Raw genomic sequence first — 23,931 nt, 5'->3', positions numbered from 1 at the left:
CTCTCTGTGATTGGTGACAACCATTTACAGTACTATGGTACAGCTTTATTTCCCTTGGTTGTCAGGTTGCCATGATTTCTGTCAGTGTAGGTCCATTCAGTCACTGTAGGCCATGCCTTACAATTTCAGTACGCTCTGCGTTGTAACAGGACTGAAGCTTTTACTGGAGGTCAGAGGCTTAAACAGCTCTTTACGGATCCTTTGGCCCGACAAGTTCTTCTTCTTTTTTTGGTAATTTTTTAATTGGTCTTGGAAATCCTTGTGAACCATTTTTATGTAACCTTGCGGTTCACACAGTCGCTGGAAGAAAAAAAAAATGCATAAAAAAATCAATTGAGCGACCACAATCATCAAAAAGATATAACTATCGCTGTGCAAATCCAGTAATTTGCATCAAGGAGCTTGGAAGCAGGGTTTTAAGTCTATGGCAGGGACAGACTGGGAACTTAAAGTGGCCCTGGAAAAAAAAATAAAACTAAAAGTGGCCCCATGTTGTAGGGGGGTCCAAATTGACAGAAGGTGGAGCAACACAAGTAGGTGGAGCCTGCAATACCTTCAATGGGGCGGAGCTGCAACTAGGCCATGAGACCAATGTACGGTGATGTCACAGCCAAGGAAGAGGTCCCGGCACTCATGGAGCACCCAGCCTCTTCTCACAGCTGATCACCAGTGATCCCCATGTCCGAGTCTGATATCGATGACCTATCCAGGGGATTGGTCACCAATATAAATTCCTGGATAACCCCTTTAGTGGTTGAGAATGAAGAATACCATCAGGTTCGCCGTCACTAACCTAAAAAGCATTTTCTGCATTGCTGTCAAGCTTCTTCCAATGCTCTCCATTCCAAATTTGTCACTTCTATAGAGTTCCGTGAGCGCTTGGGTCTCTTCCTAGGCAAGTGACGTCACGTTCCTCGGTCATATGACCTAGACGCAGCTCAGTCCCATTCAAGTGCCACTATCAAGTGTGCTTGGTAAGCTCCTGGGAGCGCCGCGGCTTCCTTAAATAGCTGATCGGTGGCAGTGCCGGCAGTTGGACCCCCACCAATCTTATAGTAATGACCTAGCCTAAGGATGGGCCATCAATATGAAAATCCCAGAGAACCCCTTTAAATAGTACAACCCAAGAAACCCTGGGACACTCCAGGAATATTTCAGTCTGCCCCACATGATTCATAATCCTGTTCACTATCTCTAAATTTACTCTTTCATCCCCCTGAGAATATTTTTTAAATGACCTATCCATCCTGTTTCCTGTTTTTTTTTGTTATTTTGTTCTCCCCTCCCCAATAAAAAATACTTACTTTATATGTTTCATAGAACTCCTTATAGCCACCCTTTAAGAGATAGAGTTCAGGGTAGCAGAGATGTGGATACAGGTTTGCTTTCCTGTCTAGGTTTCTTAAAGTCCGACACCTTGAATGCAAAAAGAAAAGCTTTTAAAACGCAAAATAGTAATTTTATTTTTATGCAAATAATATGCTTGGTGCACCGTGGGTGGTGCCGCTGCAGTCGGTGCACCTAGCTTTCCCGGCATCATTGCTACCGGCTCTGAAATCTCAGGGACTGTTAATAAAACAAGGAGGGGAGTCGCTGGGCATCTGTATGGCTGACTGATGGTGCACCAAACAGAGCAGCCCCAAGCATGGTGCACCGAAAACCTCATTTGCATAAGGATAGGTCAATAGCAGATCTGTGGGGGTCTGACACCTGGCACTCCCACCAATCACCTGTCCTGGAAAATAACAGTGCATGAGGCAGAAGCAAAAGGCTCCATCCATTATGTAGTGGCTTGGTCCCATGACGGCTGCAACCAGTCACTGTGCTCAGGGGTCATGTGTGCTAGAATGGCACATCATTAGAAGCAAGCCATTCTAGACTGCTGAGGCCATTGACTGGCTGCAGAGGTCATAAAACCAAATGGTTATGGTCTGGTGGGGACCCAAAGTACCTAAGAACATAGCCCAGGTGCGGGTACAGCAGTTCCTATACAGACAGGTGGTGGCTCATAATTAATGTGCTACTTTCACACTGGCGTTTTGGCTTTCCGTTTGTGGGATCCGTTCAGGGCTCTCACAAGCGGTCCAACACGGATCAGTTTGCATTCTAATGCATTCTGAATGGAAAAGGATCCGCTCATAATGCATCAGTTTGCCTCCGATCAGTCTCCATTCCGCTTTGGAGACAGACACCAAAACGCTGCTTGGTGTCCGTCTGATTAAAGTGAGCCAAACGGATCCATCCCGGCACACAATGTAAGCCAATGGGGACGGATCCGTTTTCACTGACACAATCTGAATAGAAAACGGATCCGTCCTCCATTGACTTTCAATGGAGTTCATGATGGATCCGTCTTGGCTATGTTAAAGATAATACAACCGGATCCGTTCTGAAGGAATGCAGACGGTTGTATTATCTGAACGGATCCATCTGTGCAGATCCATGACGGATCCGCACCAAATGCAAGTGTGAAAGTAGCCTTAGCTGTCAGACAAACGCTTGTTGGCTCCAAGCTCTTCGTCCAGATCCCCCCATACATATGCACTCTTGTATTGGCCGAGCATGCATGTGCTCTCTGCTAGGCACCTCCAGCAGCGGCTTATCTCTCTTAGGGACCATGTTGAATTCAAGATGTTGATCCTTATTTCCTCTTGTTGTTGGGGGAAGAGGTCGGTGCCCCACTATAAAACTTAGATGGTTGCCTATCCTGCCAAATTCTGTGAGTTCAGTTGACCTAATGTGTATGGTCATCTTCAGGTGACAATTTCCACCTCTGAACTAATTTTATTTAATCTAAACAGTTGCTGAGTGCTTTCATAGGGGTCGTATATCAGTTTTTTCTGAGCTCCAATACCTGCATTTATCTCCACACTTCCATAGAGTAACATTCTGTCTGTCTGCAGCCACCGATAGGGGGAGCTATGGAGCTTATTAAATGCAGCTTTATTATTGCTTTTATTAAATCCATGTTCCATGGCAATGCCCTCTGATCAAAGACAGAGAGAGAGGGGGAAATAGACAGAACTAGAGTAAGATTGGTTCTCCGAGCACTCCAATGTCCAAGTCTGTGATGAAATCTCGTGTCTGCAGAGCCAGGCTTCTTGAGGTTTTTTACTAGCGCCTCACCTACCAGAACATGGTGATGCATACACTTCATCATCTGTGGTTAAAGGCCATTCCAAAATTACTAAAGCAGAGACTGCTCCAGTCACAATAATGGTCACCATACACATTAGACAACTGTCAGCCGGGCATGCAGGTTTCAAGGTATCAGCCAACCATCTAATCTCTATGGGAGGGTCCTGACTCTACCGTCTCAACTGACTCAACTCTGCCATGGCTCTACCGTCACGGCAGATGTTGGGGGAAAAAAAGAATCGGGCATCTTAAGTATATTAGCAGTCAGAGATGTATTGCACCGACTTATTCCCTTCTCCCCATGGAGAACACATGCATGCTCATCTGTATGTGTATACTGTTGGCCACCAGCTATGTAAGGTGTGTGGCCACCATAAGGCCCGAGCAGCACCTCACAACCAGGGGGCGCCTCTCCGGTGAGATCTGGCTCCCAGTTTGAGAGGGGCTACCATAGAGAGTGTTGGTTTTCTTAAACGATACGGATAATGGATAGTGGATTAATAATTGGCTATACGCACAGTTTGGGAGCTCTTTCGGAGGAGAATTCACAGTGAAAGATTACTAGTCTTCTGCCCTGGGGAAGTGATGGACTCTTAAAAAAATATTCCGAAATCTGGTCTTCTTTATATAAATTCAGGGCTCCCTGTTAAAAGAAAAGGCACATTAGAGAACATAAGGGGAGCATAGTAAAACATGGGACTGTCTACTGATCCAGCTCATTAGCACAGAAGCTCCAAAAAAAAAATTGATTCTCCATCTTTAAAATGACTATTAAAGGGTTCTTCCACTTTTGTCACATGTGTGATTAAAGGGGTTTTCTGGGAGTAAAATATTGATGACCTATCCTCAGTGGGTGTCCAACTCTCGCCAACTACACCAATTGGTTACTTGAAGAGGCAGCTCTTTCTAGACCATGGCACTGTGCTTAGTATGCTGTGAAATAAGACGAGCTTAGTTGCCAACAGTCCCGAGTTTGCAGGGACTGTCCCTAATTTTCAGAGACGGTCCCGGCAAATCTGGGTTGTCCCAGGCCAAAAATGTGCATCACCTATGTAAGCCCTATGTATAAATGGGCGGTCCTGATGGGTTTGGGGCTTTCCTGGGGGCCCCCCAAATTTACCAATTGCAATGTTGGAAAATATGCATGAGCACTGCGGCCCTTTCCATCAGCTGCTTGGAGCAGGTGTCGGGAGTCGGACCCCCACCGATCTGATACTGAAGACCTATCCTGACGACAGATCATCAATATGGTACTCCCAGAAAACCCCTTTAATTTGATGCATCTTTCTAGAGATGCCACATATGCGCATGCCACTGGTAAATCCGATGCATTTTACAAATCCTTTTGGCCATCCTCCCTTTTGTGGAAATTTTTAAGAACTGTCTGAAGAGGTATAAAAAGTATGTAAAAAATATATATAAAAAATAAATCTGTCAGTTGGCATGTACAGATGCTAAATCTCATCCAGACTTTCACAGCACTATGTTCTCTTCACTACTTGAATAGTGCATCCATCCATTCACTGTGGGAGAGCTATGTTGTATAAATGACTTCATGAATAAAATACAATATAATTTATGTCCTGTCAATGGGTCAGAATCATACCTTGATATGACCTCCAGCATATTCATAAGGATAGCGGCAGTCCACAAGATGGTACGTCTGTACAATCTCTATATATCCTCCTCCGAGTACATGCGCTAACTGTGGACAAAGCATCAAGAGTTAAAGGCTATGGACATCTTTAGGGGATTTATTTTCAATTGCAGTTTACTCATTTTGGGCTACAATTCTGAGACACATGGGTTAAAATTCAGTCTGTTTTGCAAACTGTTACTTTCTGTATTCTTTGAATCCGGTTATCTGCCGCCTCATGCGTAGCTCTTATGACTGATCTCCTGACCTCATGAACACTTATTTAAGCCATATACCGGTACTTAACAGTTTGATAAGAACTGACCTATCATGAGTGTTTATGAGGTCAGAGATAAGAGCTACACATGAGCTGTCAGATAACAGGATTCAAAGAAAACAGAAAGTGACAGCTTGCAAACAGACTGATTTTTAACCCCTGTATCTCAGAAACAGCTGAACATTTTTGATAAAGACCAATTTGAAAAAAATATTTTTTAGCCCAAAAAGAGTAAAATGCAATCATAAAAAATTCTCTTGAAGGTGTTGTAAGAAGGTACAAGGAATCATTGTGGATTATAGGTACGTTTCACCGAGGTTCCTGGCCTCTGTGGAGTAAGATCCGGTTTTTATGTGTCAGCAGCAGTTGCTGTTTGACACCTTAATACTTAGTATGGCTGTATAGCTGATCCGGGATGGCTCTTACTGGGAGTAGTCAAAGTGCTGGGTGGGTGACTACTCCCCATGCTCCAGGCCGGGTTTTGCCAGGCCTAAAAACCAACCAGCACTGCCAGGTGAGGAGGATTACCTCAGTCTGACAGTGGAGCTCAGGAGGTGTGTGCTGGGATCTGAGGCTTGTGCCATGCTGGAAGGCTGAGACCCGTCTGTGAGGGAAACGGGCCCCCCCAAAAGCCTGCTATGGACTGCTAGAGGCAGAACTGCCAACAAGGTGATTTTTCCTATGTGGAATTTCCATTGTGTGTGAACTAACACCAAGACAGCAAAGTGACGTTTTGTTTTTGCTTTATGTGTGAATAAACATGGAAGTTTGATTTAAGAACTAGTCATTTGCCTCTGTACTGCATCCGCACACCCTGTCTACCAGAGTGAATCCCCACATTCATAGCCTTTAAATGATGGATAGCAATATTGTATGATGAGCTATAGGGTGTTTTGAATGGGAATGTATCATCAGAAAATGATCAATTTTTGTTTCATTTTCTGGGTCACTATGGTGAAAAAATCCTGACATCTTGCAGTTTTCACTCTGACTGTTGAGCCTCACAATTGGCTAACACGTCCTGTTCTATACAGATCACTTCTCATTATCATCACAGGCAGGATTATAACAACAGGTAATACTGCCGCAGCTCATCTCCTCCCCCTCCCTGCACAATGACCTCTTCACAGAGCATGCCGGCAACAGTCTCCCATACAAGGAAGTCAGTGAGTCATTTCCAGACTACAGGTTCCTGTGGTCCATGTGCCAGCTGAAAAGTCTCTGAATTCTGCTAAAAGCAGCTCAGGACCGATGGCTGCTGTTCCATACAGAAAATAGAAAAAACTAAATTCAACTGTCAGAAAATAAATTAAACAGACTAGAAAAGGCAGAATAAGTAACACTATCTGGTTCTAATTAGTAAAAGAAAAATATAGGTAATACTTCCCCTTTAAGAGATTGGGATACAGTTATAGTACAATAAACTGCATTGGAGCGGCATATACCCCCTGCCATTGAACAGCTTTAGCCTTATACATAGGATTGCTTGGCAGCACCTCCCTTGTAAACACCCATAGGTAGTGACAATGTCCCTTGTCCAGGACCTCCGAGTCCCAAAGGTACCATCAACTAGGAGAACCTTTGCTATTAAAACCAGTAATGCCAGTACCGGTCAGACAGTACTAGTTTTGCCGGCTGCAGATATGATGGGGAGGTAATTTGTAGCTTCTCCGTGTCACTAAAAGAAGCACGCTATGGCGCTCACTGAGCACTGGTTGCCTCTAGGTGGGCAGCATATGGCTCTGTGTGGACAAAGTATGTATGTGATATACAGTCAGGTCCATAAATATTGGGACATCAACACAATTCTAACATTTTTGGCTCTACAGGGAGTGCAGAATTATTAGGCAAGTTGTATTTTTGAGGATTAATTTTATTATTGAACAACAACCATATTCTCAATGAACCCAAAAAACTCATTAATATCAAAGCTGAATATTTTTGGAAGTAGTTTCTAGTTTGTTTTTAGTTTTAGCTATTTTAGGGGGATATCTGTGTGTGCAGGTGACTATTACTGTGCATAATTATTAGGCAACTTAACAAAAAACAAATATATACCCATTTCAATTATTTATTTTTACCAGTGAAACCAATATAACATCTCAACATTCACAAATATACATTTCTGACATTCAAAAACAAAACAAAAACAAATCAGTGACCAATATAGCCACCTTTCTTTGCAAGGACACTCAAAAGCCTGCCATCCATGGATTCTGTCAGTGTTTTGATCTGTTCACCATCAACATTGCGTGCAGCAGCAACCACAGCCTCCCAGACACTGTTCAGAGAGGTGTACTGTTTTCCCTCCTTGTAAATCTCACATTTGATGATGGACCACAGGTTCTCAATGGGGTTCAGATCAGGTGAACAAGGAGGCCATGTCATTAGATTTTCTTCTTTTATACCCTTTCTTGCCAGCCACGCTGTGGAGTACTTGGACGCGCGTGATGGAGCATTGTCCTGCATGAAAATCATGTTTTTCTTGAAGGATGCAGACTTCTTCCTGTACCACTGCTTGAAGAAGGTGTCTTCCAGAAACTGGCAGTAGGACTGGGAGTTGAGCTTGACTCCATCCTCAACCCGAAAAGGCCCCACAAGCTCATCTTTGATGATACCAGCCCACACCAGTACTCCACCTCCACCTTGCTGGCGTCTGAGTCGGACTGGAGCTCTCTGCCCTTTACCAATCCAGCCACGGGCCCATCCATCTGGCCCATCAAGACTCACTCTCATTTCATCAGTCCATAAAACCTTAGAAAAATCAGTCTTGAGATATTTCTTGGCCCAGTCTTGACGTTTCAGCTTGTGTGTCTTGTTCAGTGGTGGTCGTCTTTCAGCCTTTCTTACCTTGGCCATGTCTCTGAGTATTGCACACCTTGTGCTTTTGGGCACTCCAGTGATGTTGCAGCTCTGAAATATGGCCAAACTGGTGGCAAGTGGCATCTTGGCAGCTGCACGCTTGACTTTTCTCAGTTCATGGGCAGTTATTTTGCGCCTTGGTTTTTCCACACGCTTCTTGCGACCCTGTTGACTATTTTGAATGAAACGCTTGATTGTTCGATGATCACGCTTCAGAAGCTTTGCAATTTTAAGAGTGCTGCATCCCTCTGCAAGATATCTCACTATTTTTGACTTTTCTGAGCCTGTCAAGTCCTTCTTTTGACCCATTTTGCCAAAGGAAAGGAAGTTGCCTAATAATTATGCACACCTAATATAGGGTGTTGATGTCATTAGACCACACCCCTTCTCATTACAGAGATGCACATCACCTAATATGCTTAATTGGTAGTAGGCTTTCGAGCCTATACAGCTTGGAGTAAGACAACATGCATAAAGAGGATGATGTGGTCAAAATACTCATTTGCCTAATAATTCTGCACGCAGTGTATACACCACCACAATGGATTTGTAATGAAACGAACAAGATGTGCTTTACCTGCAGACTGTCAGCTTTAATTTGAGGGGATTTACATCCAAATCAGGTGAACGGTGCAGGAATTACAACAGTTTGCATATGTGCCTCACACTTGTCAAGAGACCAAAAGTAATGGGACAGAATAATAATCATAAATCAAACTTTCACTTTTTAATACTTGGTTGCAAATCGTTTGCAGTCAATTACAGCCTGAAGTCTGGAACACATAGACATCACCAGACGCTGGGTTTCATCCCTGGTGATGCTCTGCCCGGCCTCTACTGCAACTGTCTTCAGTTCCTGCTTGTTCTTGGGGTGTTTTCCCTTCAGTTTTGTCTTCAGCAAGTGAAATGCATGCTCAATCGGATTCAGGTCCGGTGATTGACTTGGCCATTGCATAACATTCCAATTCTTTCCCTTAAAAAACTCTTTGGTTGCTTTTGCAGTATGCTTTGGGTCATTGTCCATCTGCACTGTGAAGCGCCGTCCAATGAGTTCTGAAGCATTTGGCTGAATATGAGCAGATAATATTGCCCGAAACACTTCAGAATTCATCCTGCTGCTTTTGTCAGCAGTCACATCATCAATAAATACAAGAGAACCAGTTCCATTGGCAGCCATACATGCCCACGCCATGACACTACCACCACCATGCTTCACTGATGAGGTGGTATGCTTAGGATCATGAGCAGTTCCTTTCCTTCTCCATACTCTTCTCTTACCATCACTCTGGTACAAGTTGATCTTCGTCTCATCTGTCCATAGGATGTTGTTCCAGAACCGTGAAGGCTTTTTTAGATGTCGTTTGGCAAACTCTAATCTGGCCTTCCTGTTTTTGAGGCTCATCAATGGTTTACATCTTGTGGTGAACCCTCTGTATTCACTCTGGTGAAGTCTTCTCTTGATTGTTGACTTTGACACACATACACCTACCTCCTGGAGAGTGTTCTTGATCTGGCCAACTGTTGTGAAGGGTGTTTTCTTCACCAGGGAAAGAATTATTCGGTCATCCACCACAGTTGTTTTCCGTGGTCTTCCGGGTCTTTTGGTGTTGCTGAGCTCACCGGTGCGTTCCTTCTTTTTAAGAATGTTCCAAACAGTTGTTTTGGCCAGGCCTAATGTTTTTGCTATCTCTCTGATGGGTTTGTTGTGTTTTTTCAGCCTAATGATGGCTTGCTTCACTGATAGTGACAGCTCTTTGGATCTCATCTTGAGAGTTGACAGCAACAGATTCCAAATGCAAATAGCAGACTGGAGATGACCTCTGGACCTTTTATCTGCTCATTGTAATTGGGACAATGAGGGAATATCACACACCTGGCCATGGAGCAGCTGAGAAGCCAATTGTCCCATTACTTTTGGTCCCTTGACAAGTTGGAGGCACATATGCAAACTGTTGTAATTCCTGCACCGTTCACCTGATTTGGATGTAAATACCCTCAAATTAAAGCTGACAGTCTGCAGGTAAAGCACATCTTGTTCGTTTCATTTCAAATCCATTGTGGTGGAGTATAGAGCCAAAAATGTTAGAATTGTGTCGATGTCCCAATATTTATGGACCTGACTGTATGTGCACTGAAGTATAGGCACCACATGGCACTCTCAGGGTATTGTGTGCACTGTATAGCGCATGTATTTAGGAACTATATGGCGGTATAGTCACATACAAATATGGCTGTTACCATGGGTGCTTTAAATATTGACTGCCCCTCTTTCTTCCTTCACAATCAGGTCAGGTCTTCATCTCATCAAAGGGCTGGCAGGACGTATACATTTTAATCTTCCTACCGTAGAAGTCAGGTTTTTGTACCGATAAGTGTATGTGAATATTAGCCTCACGAAGAGCATTACTTACCGTGCCGCATGTTATATATTTCAGGTCCTGATGATTTCCCCGTTCTATAGGTAGGCTGTAAGGCTGTGAAGAGTATATTGACTCCTGTTACATTGTAATGTGTTCTGGTAACATTTAGATTTTTTGTTATTTATAAGTTATTCTACTTTATATAGAAGAGTAGAATTCCTCCCTGCTGACTGCTTCCAAAGATGAAAATTACAGTGTAAATATTAGTGTATTTTCAGCCAAACGCAGCAGACAAGCTAAGGGTACTTTCACACTGGCGTTATTCATTTCCGGCATAGAGTTCCGTCACAGGAGCTTGATACCGGAAAAAAACACTTCAGTTTTATCCTAATGCATTCTGAATGGAGAGCAATACGTTTAGGATGCATCAGGATGTCTTCAGTTCAGTCTCTTTACGGTATTTGGCCTACAGTATTTTCTCCGGCCAAAATTCCGGAACACTTTGCCGGAATGCCAGATCCGTCATTAATTCCCATTGAAATGTATCAATGGCGGATCCGGTACCAAGTGCTCCGGGAAACCGTCTGCGCATGCACAGACCTATAAAAATGCTAAAAATATAAATACCGGATCTGTTTTTCGGGATGACACCGGAGAGACGGATCCGGAATTTTAATGCATTTGTCAAACGGATCCGTCTACAAATGATATCCGTTTGCATACGGATTTCCAGATCCGGCAGGCAGTTCCGACGACACAAGTGTGAAAGTACCCTAAGGCTAGCTTCACACATGCAGCAGAACCGGATAGTGCTGCTTGCCCGCCGGACCCCATTGGCTATAATGGGAACCGGCGGGGATCCAGCCAGTCAAACATTGCTGCAAAAAACGGTTTTCTGTCCGACCGAATCCCAGCATTTATGCCGGGGTGCAACCAGATCCCCGCTGGTTTCCATTATTGTCAATGGGGTCCAGCTGGCAAGCGGCACTATCCAGCTATGTCAGATCCAGAGAACTCCGGCTGCCAGAACAGCCTACCAGATCGCTGTGCTGCATGTGTGAAAGTAGCCTAAAGGACATATAATATACCAAAAAAATTGCTGATTGCTGATGATTTTGCTATGAATGAACAGCACAAACCATGACAAAAAAAAAGCGTAAATTACATGTGAAAATTACTTTGGATATCACCCTGTCTATTGCAAAGGGTGACATAATGTGGATTTATTATCTGCACTGCAGGTCGGTTTATGCGATGTGTGGATGAAGGTTCTTAAAATCTTATCCGCTTTCTTGGCACTGTACAAGGCTGCGGATTTTCCTCAAGTTAGGTCATTAGTAATAGGCCTCATGCACACGACTGTTGTTGTGTTCCGTGTCCGTTGTTCCGTTTTACGTGATTTTCTGTGGACCTATTGACGCGTCCGTTTTTTTCCTATCATTTGCAAGGCAAACTTGACTTAGATTATTTTTTTCACTTTTCATGTCTGGTGATCCTCCAAAAATCAAGGAAGACACACGGAAACAAAAACGGAAATGGATCACAGATCAACGGAACAGCTTTTTGCGGACCGCAAAAAAAAATACTGTCGTGTGCATGAGGCCTAAGAAGGATTGGGGTCCGACACCTGGCACTGCCACTGATCAACTGGTTTGGGCAGCCGCATTCACGGAAAGTCTACAGCGGACGGAAGTCATACTGCGGCTCTGTTCTTATTTGCTTTTATTTTGTATTTTTCTCAATATTTTAACAGTTTATCGCCTACTTTTGAGAAGTCTCCAATGAGGTCCTCACTTTCATCTTCATTGAACGTTGGGCTGATGTCTCCCATCTAAAGAGAATAGCGGAGAAAAGGGCAAATGTTAAGATATGGGACCATTTTTATGTTTTGCATTTATTTTTCCAGTTTTTGTTTCATTTGTATGCCCGAAAGAGATAAGCTGCCAGGGGTATCCAGCAGCAACTTATTTCCCTCTTCCTATTGGCTAAACCCATGGGATCGAAAGGAATAGCCGTTGGGCTATCTAAGGTGTATGGCCAGCTAAAAGAAGAGTTGTCACCTCGCCTGTCATGTCTGTTTTAGTAACTACTTGCATTCCCCATGTAATATAACATGTCATGGATGTTGTGCCATTCCTCAATTATTCATAACAGAATTTTATGCATGAAGGTCCATCCGGGTGTTACCAGTTAAGGGTGTGTCCCTGCACAGTCTGACACTTGGCAGCACTGATTGGATAGTGTCATACTGTGCAGGGACACACCCCCAACTGATAACACCCAGCTGGACCTTCATTGCAAACCGCCAGCAATTCATTCATAACTTCTAGCAGGAATAATAGAGGAATGGCACAACATAGAGTCATGATAAAAGATGCCCCAGAATTAATATTGCATGGGGACTGCATGTAGTTACTAAAACCGGCATGACAGGGGATGGGACAGGGACGTTTTAAAGAGGACACGTCTATTTTTATTAAATACTTGTATTCTCCAGAAAAATACGACTCTACATTGTGATGATCCTCTGTTATTCTTCCTAGAAATTTATGGGGAAAAAAAATGAAATTAATGACATGCTAGTATAGAGATTTTTTTACCGAAACCCTCTTGCTCTCAGAACATTGCGTATTTTCTATCTCGTTGCTTTCTCCGTGGACGTCTTTGTGATGTTTCTCCGGCCTCTGATCCTGGTGTCCTGTAACAACCTCTGGGCTTTGGAACAAGTCTAGAAGCTTCAGGCGAGATTTCTTCTGGATAAACAAAGAAAAAATTAATTAAGACATATAGGGGGGTCATTTTCAAACAGATACAGTATACGCCACTTCTGTGGCGTATATCTGTCGCACGCCATGTTGCGGCAGAATCTGCAACTTCTTCCCTGCTCACTCCAGCTCTAAAAAGGGGTCACAGCGTGGGGGCTGGGAAAGGGACGGGCCGGTATGTCCGTCTCATTCGTCATTTACTATACGCCTGCTTTAGGCGTAGAAAATGGTCTACATGTAAGACAGCAAGGAAGCCGGAGTAGATTTAGAAGCGGCGGTGGATACGCAGACGTTATGTAGAGGTTGGCGATCCACCGCCAATGCAGTGGCTTTATTAAGACCGGCGTCTAAAATTCCGGTCTTAATAAACGTGCCCCATAGTGATCAGTATAACCTGCACGGATCTTGGCCGCACGCAGTCTGATAATTAACCATCGTACCTTTCTTGGGTCCTTACGACATTTGTTCTCATGATCTCTCACATTGACTTTTCTAGCCGCCTTCTTCTAGATACAGAAATAAATGTTAAAAAAGTAACTTTGGATACAGGTCACCCCCCCGCCCCCCCCGCCCTTCTATAATGGGTCATAGGATATTATCATAGACGGAGGACACTCACCGGCTTGTAGCTGGACTGGAAAGAAGAATCGCTGCAACATGAATGAATGAAAGAATGGATTATTGTAACATAACAAGACCCTTCAAGTGGCTTGTTTCCTCCTAAACTGTCCCTTTAATCCGAGGGTGATGACGTTGGCTCCTCGTTTTCTCTGCAATATGTCAACCATTCAGATAAATACATGGGCTGAATGAACTGACTCACCTCTGGCTCATAGTGGGGGATGCCGAGCGGAGGATGCCCCAATAATAGGGCACCTGGACAGGGATACTTCTGCCATTATAAGGGTTTGGGCCCATAGGTTTTATAATTGTGGGAGTTTACCAACCCCATCTCCTCTAACCATAGACATTTGCATGCACCCCACTACCCCCCAGGTTGGCAGACGTTCTAGGTCAGCTTCAGGGTCCCAGAAGACCAAGTGATCCCACAGTAAACTTTTTTTTTTAGGTGGATCACTTTATGTTGTCCTTGACTTTTATAAGAAATTGCTGCATAGAGCCCAGTACAGGACGTCAGGGCATAACCTGACCAGCAGCCTTGTGCGCTGGACATTGGGGGGGGGGGGGGGGCGCTGCTGAATCTATGATGTCTTGCTGCTGGCATCGCAATCAGGCACTATGCATGATGGCAGTAGGCGCTCTCCAGCCTTCCATCCTGCAAACTCTGATGCGGCCATCATTACTTACAGAACCTGCTTTCATCACTGAACCCAATTGCTTTCCGTGAGTCCGCAGGAGGGTGGGAGAGAGCGCCTACTGCCATCAAGGGCGGATTGGCCATGGACCTTACAGGCAAATTTCCTGGTGGGCCGATGCCCATGGGGTCACCATCGCTCCTCTCTTCTGCTGGCCAGGTACATAATGAGTTCTCAGTGGTGAGAATCAGAAACTCATGTATCCCACCAGCAACAGAACGTGCCCTCCTGAATTCAACTGATGTGGTCCACATCTCACCTCCTAAGACCCCTGCTCCATATCTTAATCAGAGACAACTGGAGGAGGACAGAAAATGGCATCTAATGATGGCCACAAGAGGAGGACAGCTTTTGGGGCAATAAATTGTGCTGCACTGTGGTATATGGTTCTGCTGGGACAGTATTTTGCACTATGGTATTGCTGACCCCTCCTATTTGTGTTGCACCGCCTTCTGTCAATTTGGACACCCCTACAACACGGGGACACTTTTAGTTTTTTTTTTCTCCCAGGGCCACTTTAAGTTCCCAGTCCGCCCCTGACTGCCATCATGTATAGTGTCTCATAGTGACATACAACAGGAGCACATCCAGCATCTGTAGGACCGTCACCATGCCAGAGTGGACGCCTGTATCGCAGCAAGGGGAGATGCCACCCAGTATTAATGTGACCCTGTCCTAACATATACCCAAAATATAGGGGGCACAACCTTGGTTGTGTGATCATTGACCAAGCAGCGCTAGCAGTCAATCTCAACATATTAAGGTTTCCAAATGTTTCAATTGAAATAATTCCATTGTGCAAAAGTCACCCAAAAGAGGAGTTTCACATTAAGGATAGGCATTCCCACCCCGAGTGGGTGTCCATCTTACCTTGCATTGCAGACGTGCGGTTTTAGGACAGGAGTCAGTTCACTTGGGAAATCTAAAATGTAACAGTAAATATATAAAAATAGATGTAACTCCTCAATTAAAGTATAAATAGTCCCAAAGTGATGTCGATTTTAAACAACAGGAGACACAACTGATTATAACCCGCTGCATTGCTAGCATAGACAGTGACCAACGTAGGTCAGAGCACCATAGAGATTAGTGGCGGTCACACGCAACTTAGTAACCGCACATGCTAACAACATGGCAGTTTACAGAGCAGGGGTCAGCAACCTTCGGCACTCCAGCTCTTGTGAAACTACAATTCCCAGCATGCTCCATTTATTTCTATGTGAGTTCTTAGAAGAGCAGAGCAAGTACGGTATGCATGCTGGGAGTTGTAGTTTCACAACAGCTGGAGTGGCGGAGGGTGCCTACCCCTGTTGTAGAGGACAACACCTGAAACTGTTGGATATGGACATCTGGGATTTTTAAGGCACAGAAGGTGTAAATCATCATCACCTGGAGCGGGGATAAGATGCTTTTAAGGCTACTTTCACACTAGCGTTAATATTTTCCGGTATTGAGATCTGTCATAGGGCCTCAATACCGGAAAAAAACACTTCCGTTTTGTCTCCATTCATTGTCAATGAGGACAAAACGTAACTGAACAGAACAGAATGCTCCAATATGCATTCCGTTCCGTTCTCATACCGGAGAGCAAACCGCAGCATGCTGCGGTTTTCTTTCCGTCCCGGGATGCGGAGCAAAACGGATCCGTCATGACCCACAATGCAAGTCAATGGGGACACAATAGAAAACGGATCCGTCCGCCATTGACTTTCAATGGAGTTCATGACGGATCTGTCTTGGCAATGTTACAGATAATACAACTGGATCCGTTCATAACCCTGCCGGATCCAGAAAAAACGCTAGTGTGAAAGTAGCCTTAGATCATTTACATGTATTTCAAGGGGATCAGATGACAATGACTACAATGTACCTATTTAAAAGAGTGATACATTGTTTTGCATCAGTTCTGATACATTTGTATCTTTTCCATCGACAGATCTCCTGAAGATGATCAAGAGGTGTGCACTGCATAAATCCCCTGCGATCGACTGCAATCTCCAATAAAACCTGGCAGTGAGTGTGCGGTTATCCTGCAGCGCCACCACAGGAGAAACTAGTCATTACACAGTGCCCATTAAAATCAATAGCGCAAGCCCTCCAGAACTAACAGAGGACGGTCCATGAGCAGGGGATCCCTAGTGTAGTATTCGAGAATATGTCTTCAAAACCAGGCATTTACCAAATTTACCCTGCCTTACCTGAAGGCAGCATAAAGTAGTGGATCAGACCCAGATTCACCACGCAACAATGATTTTGCTACTGAGAGAAAAACATGTGATTTATACAAAAATGAGCACGCTGATTCCAAATATAAACTCTGAATTCGCCTGACACGTCTAGATTTTAAGTTATACATGCAAAGCCTATTCAGTTATATTATTAATGCATTATATTGGAGATATTCCAATGGACATGTCGAGACCTGTTCGGATGCACTCAGGCTGATGCCAGCAGTAAGTAAATAATGCAAGCTGGACAGATTTGGATAAAGTGATCTGTTATAGTGCTATCAGTTTTGAAACTTAAGATGGATAAACGCAAATGTGTTAACGATCCAGACAATTTCTGCTACATATGTGGCAAATACACTACTTATCATCAGCGCAAGAATCTGACAAAGTGAGTGCGTCTTGCTTACAAGTATTACTTTGACTGTAAAATTGGAGATCAAGATAAAAGCTGGGCACCTCATGTTTGTTGCACTGTGTGTTACTCTGGGCTAACGCAGTGGTTGATGGTAAAAGGAAAGGAATGGCTTTTGCAGTGCCTATGGTTTGGCGTGAGCAGAAAAATTACCATTCAGACTGTTACTTTTGCATGACTAGAATCGCCGAATATTGTCACGGGAAGTACGGGGAAGGAAAGACAACCAAAGGAAACCACAACTAAACAACAACAGACTAGGAGCCAAACCTAGGGAATAAAGAGGTCACCTCCTAGCATTCCCTGATACTCTCCCTAAGCTGCTTAAACATGTGCAAATCTCAATAGTAGAAATGCACATGCACAGGTACCTGAGACTGCTGAAACACTGCACCAAACCCTCAGCTTAGGAAACAGGGAAAGAGGCAACCGGCTCCTTCCAAACTGAAGGAGCTAGTGTCTCCCTGAGGCCTAGTCAGGACAGACACACCAAGAAAAGGGAAAGGACTTAGCTTGAGATGAAACTGGAACAGGAGAACCACCACACAAGCAGAGCACTCCACAGAAGAGCTATCAGCCGCAGGGAAACAAGTGAGAAGCGGAACATATACAGAGCCACCTGACTGATAATGAGCAGCATCTGCGAAGGGGTGGAAACCTGTCAGCAACAATAAAAACAAGAGAGATCTGTCAAATAGGCTCCTTAGTCTTCCGTCTATCTGAACTTCTAAGATCTCTCCCAGGGCTGGAGGTGACAGTACCCCCCCTTCTACGGGTGACCTCCGGGCACCCAGGACCAACTTTATCAGGGTGGGCTCTGTGAAAGGCCTTCAGAAGCTGACTGGCATTCGCATCAGTCGCCGGGACCCACATTCTCTCCTCCGGACCGTAACCCTTCCAATGAACGAGGTATTGAAGGGAACCCCAAAGGACACGAGAGTCAACAACTCTGGAAATTTGAAACTCCAGATTCCCGTCAACCAAGAAAGGGGGAGGTGGCAAGGAAGATGGTACAGCAGGTTCCACATAACTCTTTAACAAAGATTTATGGAAGACATTATGGATCTTCCAAGCCTGCGGAAGTTCAAGTCGAAAAGAAATCGGATTAATAATGGCAGAGATCTTGTATGGACCAATAAATCTTGGACCTAACTTCCAGGATGGCACCTTCAACTTAATGTTCTTAGTGGACAACCACACCAAATCACCCACATTCAGGTCCGGACCAGACACACGTTTCTTGTCAGCCATACGTTTATACCTATCGCCCATCTTTTTTAAATTGATTTGAATTTTCCGCCAGATAGATGATAAGGAAGAAGCAAATCTCTCCTCATCAGGTATACCAGAGGAACTATTCCCAGAGAATGTACCAAACTGAGGGTGAAACCCATATGCACCAAAAAATGGTGACTTATCAGTGGACTCCTGACGGTTATTCAAAGCAAATTCAGCCAAAGACAAAAATGAGGACCACTCCTCCTGATTCTCAGCAACAAAACACCTCAAATATGTCTCCAGATTCTGGTTAGTGCGTTCAGTTTGTCCGTTCGACTGAGGGTGAAAAGCCGAAGAGAAGGACAAACGAATCCCCAGGCGAGTACAGAAAGTCTTCCAGAATCTGGACACAAATTGAGTCCCTCTATCAGACACCACATCAGAGGGAATGCCATGTCATTTCACAATGTTATCAACAAATGTCCGAGCCAGAGTTTTGGCATTGGGTAAACCAGAAAATGGAATAAGCGATCGACCACCACCAAAATCACCGTCATCCCCGAAGAACTGGGCAAAACGGTGATAAAGTCCATTGTCAAGTCCGTCTAGGGACTTGATGGGATGGACAAAGGAAGAAGAGATCCTGAGGGCCGAGTATGAGTCATCTTGGCACGTGCACAGGTCTCACAAGCTGCTCAACACTCTTACGTAACCCCGGCCACCAGAATCTCCGAGAAATAAGATCAACAGTGGATCTGCTCCCAGGGTGTCCAGCAAGGACAGTACCATGATGTTCCTTAAACACCTTGTGACGAAGCTCAGAAGGAACAAACAACCTCCCTGGGGGACAGAAATCAGGTGCCTCTCCCTAAACTTCCAAAACCTCCGCCTCCAGTTCAGGATACAACCACCCCATCAGCCAAAATCGGACCAGGATCCTCAGTATCACCCCCCCACAGGGAAGCTACGCGACAAGGCATCCGCCTTGACATTTTTGACCCCAGGGTGAAAAGTGACAATGAAATAAAATCTAGTAAAAAAAAAAGACCATCTGGCCTGCCTTTGGTTCAAACGTTTAGCCGACTCCAGGTAGGCCAGATTTTTATGATCGGTAAATACAGTAATGGGATGAATTGCTCCTTCTAACCAATGACGCCATTCCTCAAAGGCCAACTTAATGGCCAGCAGCTCTCTATTGCGAACATCATAATTTCTCTTGGCAGAAGAGAGTTTTTTCGAAAAAAATAAAATAAAAGGGCGCCATTTGCCAGGAGAAGGACCCTGCGACAGAACTGCACCAACTCCCACTTCTGATGCGTCCACCTCAACAATAAATGGCTGAGACACATCAGGCTGCACCAAAATGGGAGCCGAAGAAAAACATTTTTTTATAGTGGAAAAAGCATGTAACGCCTCATCCGACCAGACAGAGAAATCCACCCCTTTCTTAGTCATGTCAGTCAGAGGTTTGACAACAGTGGAATAATTCAAGATACATTTTCTGTAGTAATTGGTAAACCCCAAAAACCTCATAAGCGCTTTCTGATTCTCGGGCAGATCCCATTCCAAGACCGCACTGACTTTTTTTGGGATCCATGCAAAAGCCCGAAGCAGAAAGCAGGTAACCCAGAAAAGGAATCTCTTGAACAGCAAACACACATTTTCCTATCTTGGCATATTACTTATTCTCCCAGAGGATCAGAAAGACTTGTCTCAAATGATCCTGATGACTCTCTATGTCGGGCGAGTAAATCAAAATGTCATCCAGGTATACGACAACAAATCTTCCCGCCAAATGATGAAAAATTTTATTAATGAAATGTTGAAATACTGCCGGGGCATTGGTCAACCCAAAAGGCATGACCAAGTTCTCAAAATGACCCACAGGAGTATTAAAAGCTGTCTTCCATTCATCCCCCTCTCTGATTCTTACCAGATTATATGCCCCTCTTAGGTCTAATTTAGAAAACACCTTAGCTCCAACAATCTGGTTGAACAAATCTGGGATCAGGGGAAGGGGATAAGGATCACGGATAGTGATGCGATTCAACTCTCGGAAATCTAGACACGGTCTCAATGTCCCATCTTTTTTCTTTACAAAAAAGAACCCTGCCGCCATAGGTGACTTAGATGGTCTGATGTGTCCCTTTGCCAAACTCTCAGTAATATACTTTCGCATAGCAACTCTTTCGGGTTCAGACAGGTTATACAACCAAGGCTTTGGCAACTTATTCTCTATGAGGGGGTAACTCCTGATCCACACCCTCAGCGAACACATCAGAGAAATCAGAGAGAAACGGGGGAAACATCTTAGTGGATATCCCAGCAAGAGATGTGACCAGACAGTTGTCCATACAGTAATCACTCCAGCCTTTGATCTGTCTCACTTGCCAATCAATGATAGGGTTATGTTTGGTCAACCATGGCAACCCTAGCACCAGAGGAGCTGGCAGACCCTTCATTATAAAACAAGAAATACCCTCAACATGAGAATCCCCCACCCTTAAATGGATATCCTGCACCATGCGAGTCAAAGATTTTTGAGAAAGGGGGGCAGAACCAATAGCGAACACTGAGATCTCTTTGTCCAGTTCATTAGATTTAAAACCATGCATCAGGAAAAACTGGTCATCCACAAGGTTAACCCCTGCCCCGCTGTCCAAAAATACCTCCACATCAATATTTTTGGAATCTAGCGCCACCATGACAGGCAGGAGAAAACGGGTACTACCAGTAAAAGACAAGAGCATGTTCTCAGATTCTCCAACTACTCTGCCAAGAGTTTGAGAACAAAACATATTGGTAACTCCTTTTTTTTTTATTATTCTCACCTTGATATTTTACATAGGGAAAAACATTAACAAAATGACCCTCTTTACCACAAAAAAAGCAGAGTCTCTTTTTAGCCCTGAAGTTCTTATCACCAGGGTCTGAAGAGACCCGTCCCAATTGCATAGGTTCATCTCCAGACATGGGCTCAGGTGTCTCAGTACCCCAAGTGTCAGAGGGGACCGACCTCCCTTCAGGTAATAAGTCCCGAGAGAACGGAGTCTTGCACCTTTCCCTCAGACGTCTATCAATTCACCCCCGCAAGAGACATGGCAGCTTCTAATGAAACAGGATTTTCATGGAGTGCTAGGGCATCTTTTAGTCTCTCAGAAAGCCCCTGACAGAACGGAGAGCAGGGTCATTCCACTCAGAATCAGTTGCCCCCCTCCTGAATTCAGAGCAATAGGACTCAGCAGACCGATTTCCCTGTTGCAAGTCACGCAACATAGATTCAGCCAGAGAAACTCGATCTGGGTCATCATAAATAAGTCCAAAGGCTCAGAAAAAATTATCCACTGACCGGAGGGATTGGGATCCGGTCGGCAAAGAAAAGGCCCAGGATTGAGCGTCATCTTTCAATAAAGAAATAACGATCCCCACCTTTTGACTCTCGTCACCATAGGAGTGAGGGCGTCAGCGAAAATAAAGTTTGCAAGACTCCCTGAACCGAACGAAGTTGTCACTCCCTCCGGCAAATTGGTCCGGGAGGGCGATCTTAGGTTCAGAGCAGGTCTGGACCCCACTGGCGGAGACAGACGCCTGACACCTTGCAACAGATTCACGGAGGTCTGCTACCTCCAGCGACAACCCCTGCATGCGATCCACCAGTGCAGAGACAGGATCCATGACAACACAGAGCAGAGGAAACTGTAACGGTATTAGGCGGCTGATAATGTCACGGGAAGTACAGGGAAGGAAAGACAACCAAAGGGAACCACAACTAAACAACAGACTAGGCTCCAAACCTAGGGAATAAAGAGGTCACCTCCTAGCAACCCCTGACTCTATCCCTAAGCTGCTAACAACATGTGCAAGTCTCAATGGTAGAAATGCACATGCACAGGAACCTGAGACTGCTGAAACACTGCACCAAACCCTCAGCTTAGGGAACAGGGAAAGAGGCAACGGGCTCCTTCCAAACTGAAGGAGCTAGTGTCTCCCTGAGACCTAGTCAGGACAGACACACCATGAAAAGGGAAAGGACTTAGCTTGAGATGAAACTGGAACAGGAGAACCACCACACAAGCAGAGCACTCCACAGAAGAGCTATCAGCCGCAGGGAAACAAGTGAGACGCGGAACATATAAAGAGCCATCTGACTGATAATGAGCAGCATCTGCGAAGGGGTGGAAACCTGTCAGCAACAATGAAAACAAGAGAGATCTGTCAGATAGACTCCTGAGTCTTCCGTCTATTTGAACTTCTAAGATCTCTCCCAGGGCCGGCGGTGACAGATATTCAAAGAGAAACAAGTCACAAATTGTGTATCCTGACTGTCAGTCTGCTCTGAAACCAGTACCACACGATGTAGAGAATCCAGTGCCTGCCCCTCCCACAGCAGGAACGGCAATTGAAACAGATGGTTCTGATCCTGATGAAGATTACCATATGTATTTCCTGATCCAGAACAACTGGAGGGTCAGCCGCACTTGCTGAGCCAATCAGATTTAGATGATCTAGTAAGAGATCTGTCATTATCTAAAGAAAAGTCAGAACTGCTAGCTTCTAGACTTCAGGAATGGAATTTGCTACAGGGAGGCACCACAACTTCACACTTTTGTCATCGACACACTAAGTTAGATGCATACTATGCAATGGAAAGCGATGTCTGTGTCTGTACTGATGTAAATGGTCTTATGATGGAGTTAGATGGTGCACATGTTCCCGATGAATGGAGGCTAGTCATAGACTCTAGCAAAACAAGTTCGAAAGCTGTCTTGTTGCACAATGGTAACGAAAAACCATCTGTTCCATTGGCTCATGCGGTTGGAATGAAAGAGACCCATGCTTCTATGGAGTTCATTTTGAAAATGATCAAATACTCAGAACATAAATGGAAAATTTGTGCTGACCTGAAAGTGGTAGCACTGCTGCTTGGCCTACAGTTAGGGTGCACAAAGCATATGTGTTTCTTGTGCCTATGGAACAGTCGTGATGACAACAATCATTACAAAATGAGACAGTGGCCTCTCAGAGTCGAGCACACAGTTGGTCAGTACAATGTACAACACAAATCACTGGTCGATCCAGTTCAAGTTTATCTTCCACCACTTCACATTAAACTTGGTTTAATTAAAAATTTTGTAATTGCACTGGATCATGATGGAAATGGTTTCCAGTATTTGAAGGAGAAGTTTAGCACACTGAAAACTGATGCTAAAATAAAGGCTGGAATTTTTATTGGCCCTGAAATCAACAAACTAATGCATGATGACACATTCAGAACAAAACTCAACCCTCTGGAACTTGCAGCTTGGGATGCGTTAGTCCTTGTAGTGCAGAACTTCCTTGGGAACGGACGAGCTGCAAACTATGCTGACGTAGTAGACAACATGTTTACAGCACATGAACAACTTGGCTGCCGAATGTCATTGAAAGTGCATTTCTTACATTCCCATCTTGACTTTTTCCACCCCAATTTGGGACACGTAAGTGACGAACGTGGAGAGCGGTTCCATAAAGATATTTCTATAATGGAGAACAGGTATCAAGGCCGCTGTAATCCCAACATGATGGGGACTACTGCTGGTGTTTGCAACGGGAAAATATGACCATTCACAAACGCAAAACCAGATGCTTGAAGCACTTTTACCAGTACTGGGCCTTGCTCAAGTAAGATTTTTAAACTGAAAAACGAGACTTTTTGAAATTTTGTTATTCCATTCCA

The 23,931-nt window shown here is 44.4% G+C and overlaps 1 protein-coding gene across 1 annotated transcript in view; it reads right to left on the bottom strand.

Moving 5' to 3' along the window:
* The window catches only part of LOC121005482 (M-phase inducer phosphatase 3-like), a 30,047-nt gene continuing 6,116 nt past the window's right edge, over positions 1-23,931 (bottom strand). The window contains exons 3-12 of the mRNA XM_040438251.1: positions 15,225-15,276; positions 13,658-13,688; positions 13,479-13,544; positions 12,874-13,026; positions 12,039-12,104; positions 10,325-10,387; positions 4,745-4,843; positions 3,657-3,781; positions 1,305-1,416; positions 1-300 (exon numbers count right to left, since the gene is read on the bottom strand). Coding sequence (XP_040294185.1) covers positions 118-300; positions 1,305-1,416; positions 3,657-3,781; positions 4,745-4,843; positions 10,325-10,387; positions 12,039-12,104; positions 12,874-13,026; positions 13,479-13,544; positions 13,658-13,688; positions 15,225-15,276 — 950 coding nt within the window. The 3' untranslated portion in view covers positions 1-117. The remainder of the gene's footprint in view (positions 301-1,304; positions 1,417-3,656; positions 3,782-4,744; positions 4,844-10,324; positions 10,388-12,038; positions 12,105-12,873; positions 13,027-13,478; positions 13,545-13,657; positions 13,689-15,224; positions 15,277-23,931) is intronic.

The sequence above is a fragment of the Bufo bufo genome, chromosome 6, assembly GCF_905171765.1.
Source record: "Bufo bufo chromosome 6, aBufBuf1.1, whole genome shotgun sequence".
In the NCBI taxonomy this organism is placed as follows: Eukaryota; Metazoa; Chordata; class Amphibia; order Anura; family Bufonidae; genus Bufo; species Bufo bufo.
This window is presented reverse-complemented; position numbering and strand designations above follow the sequence as displayed.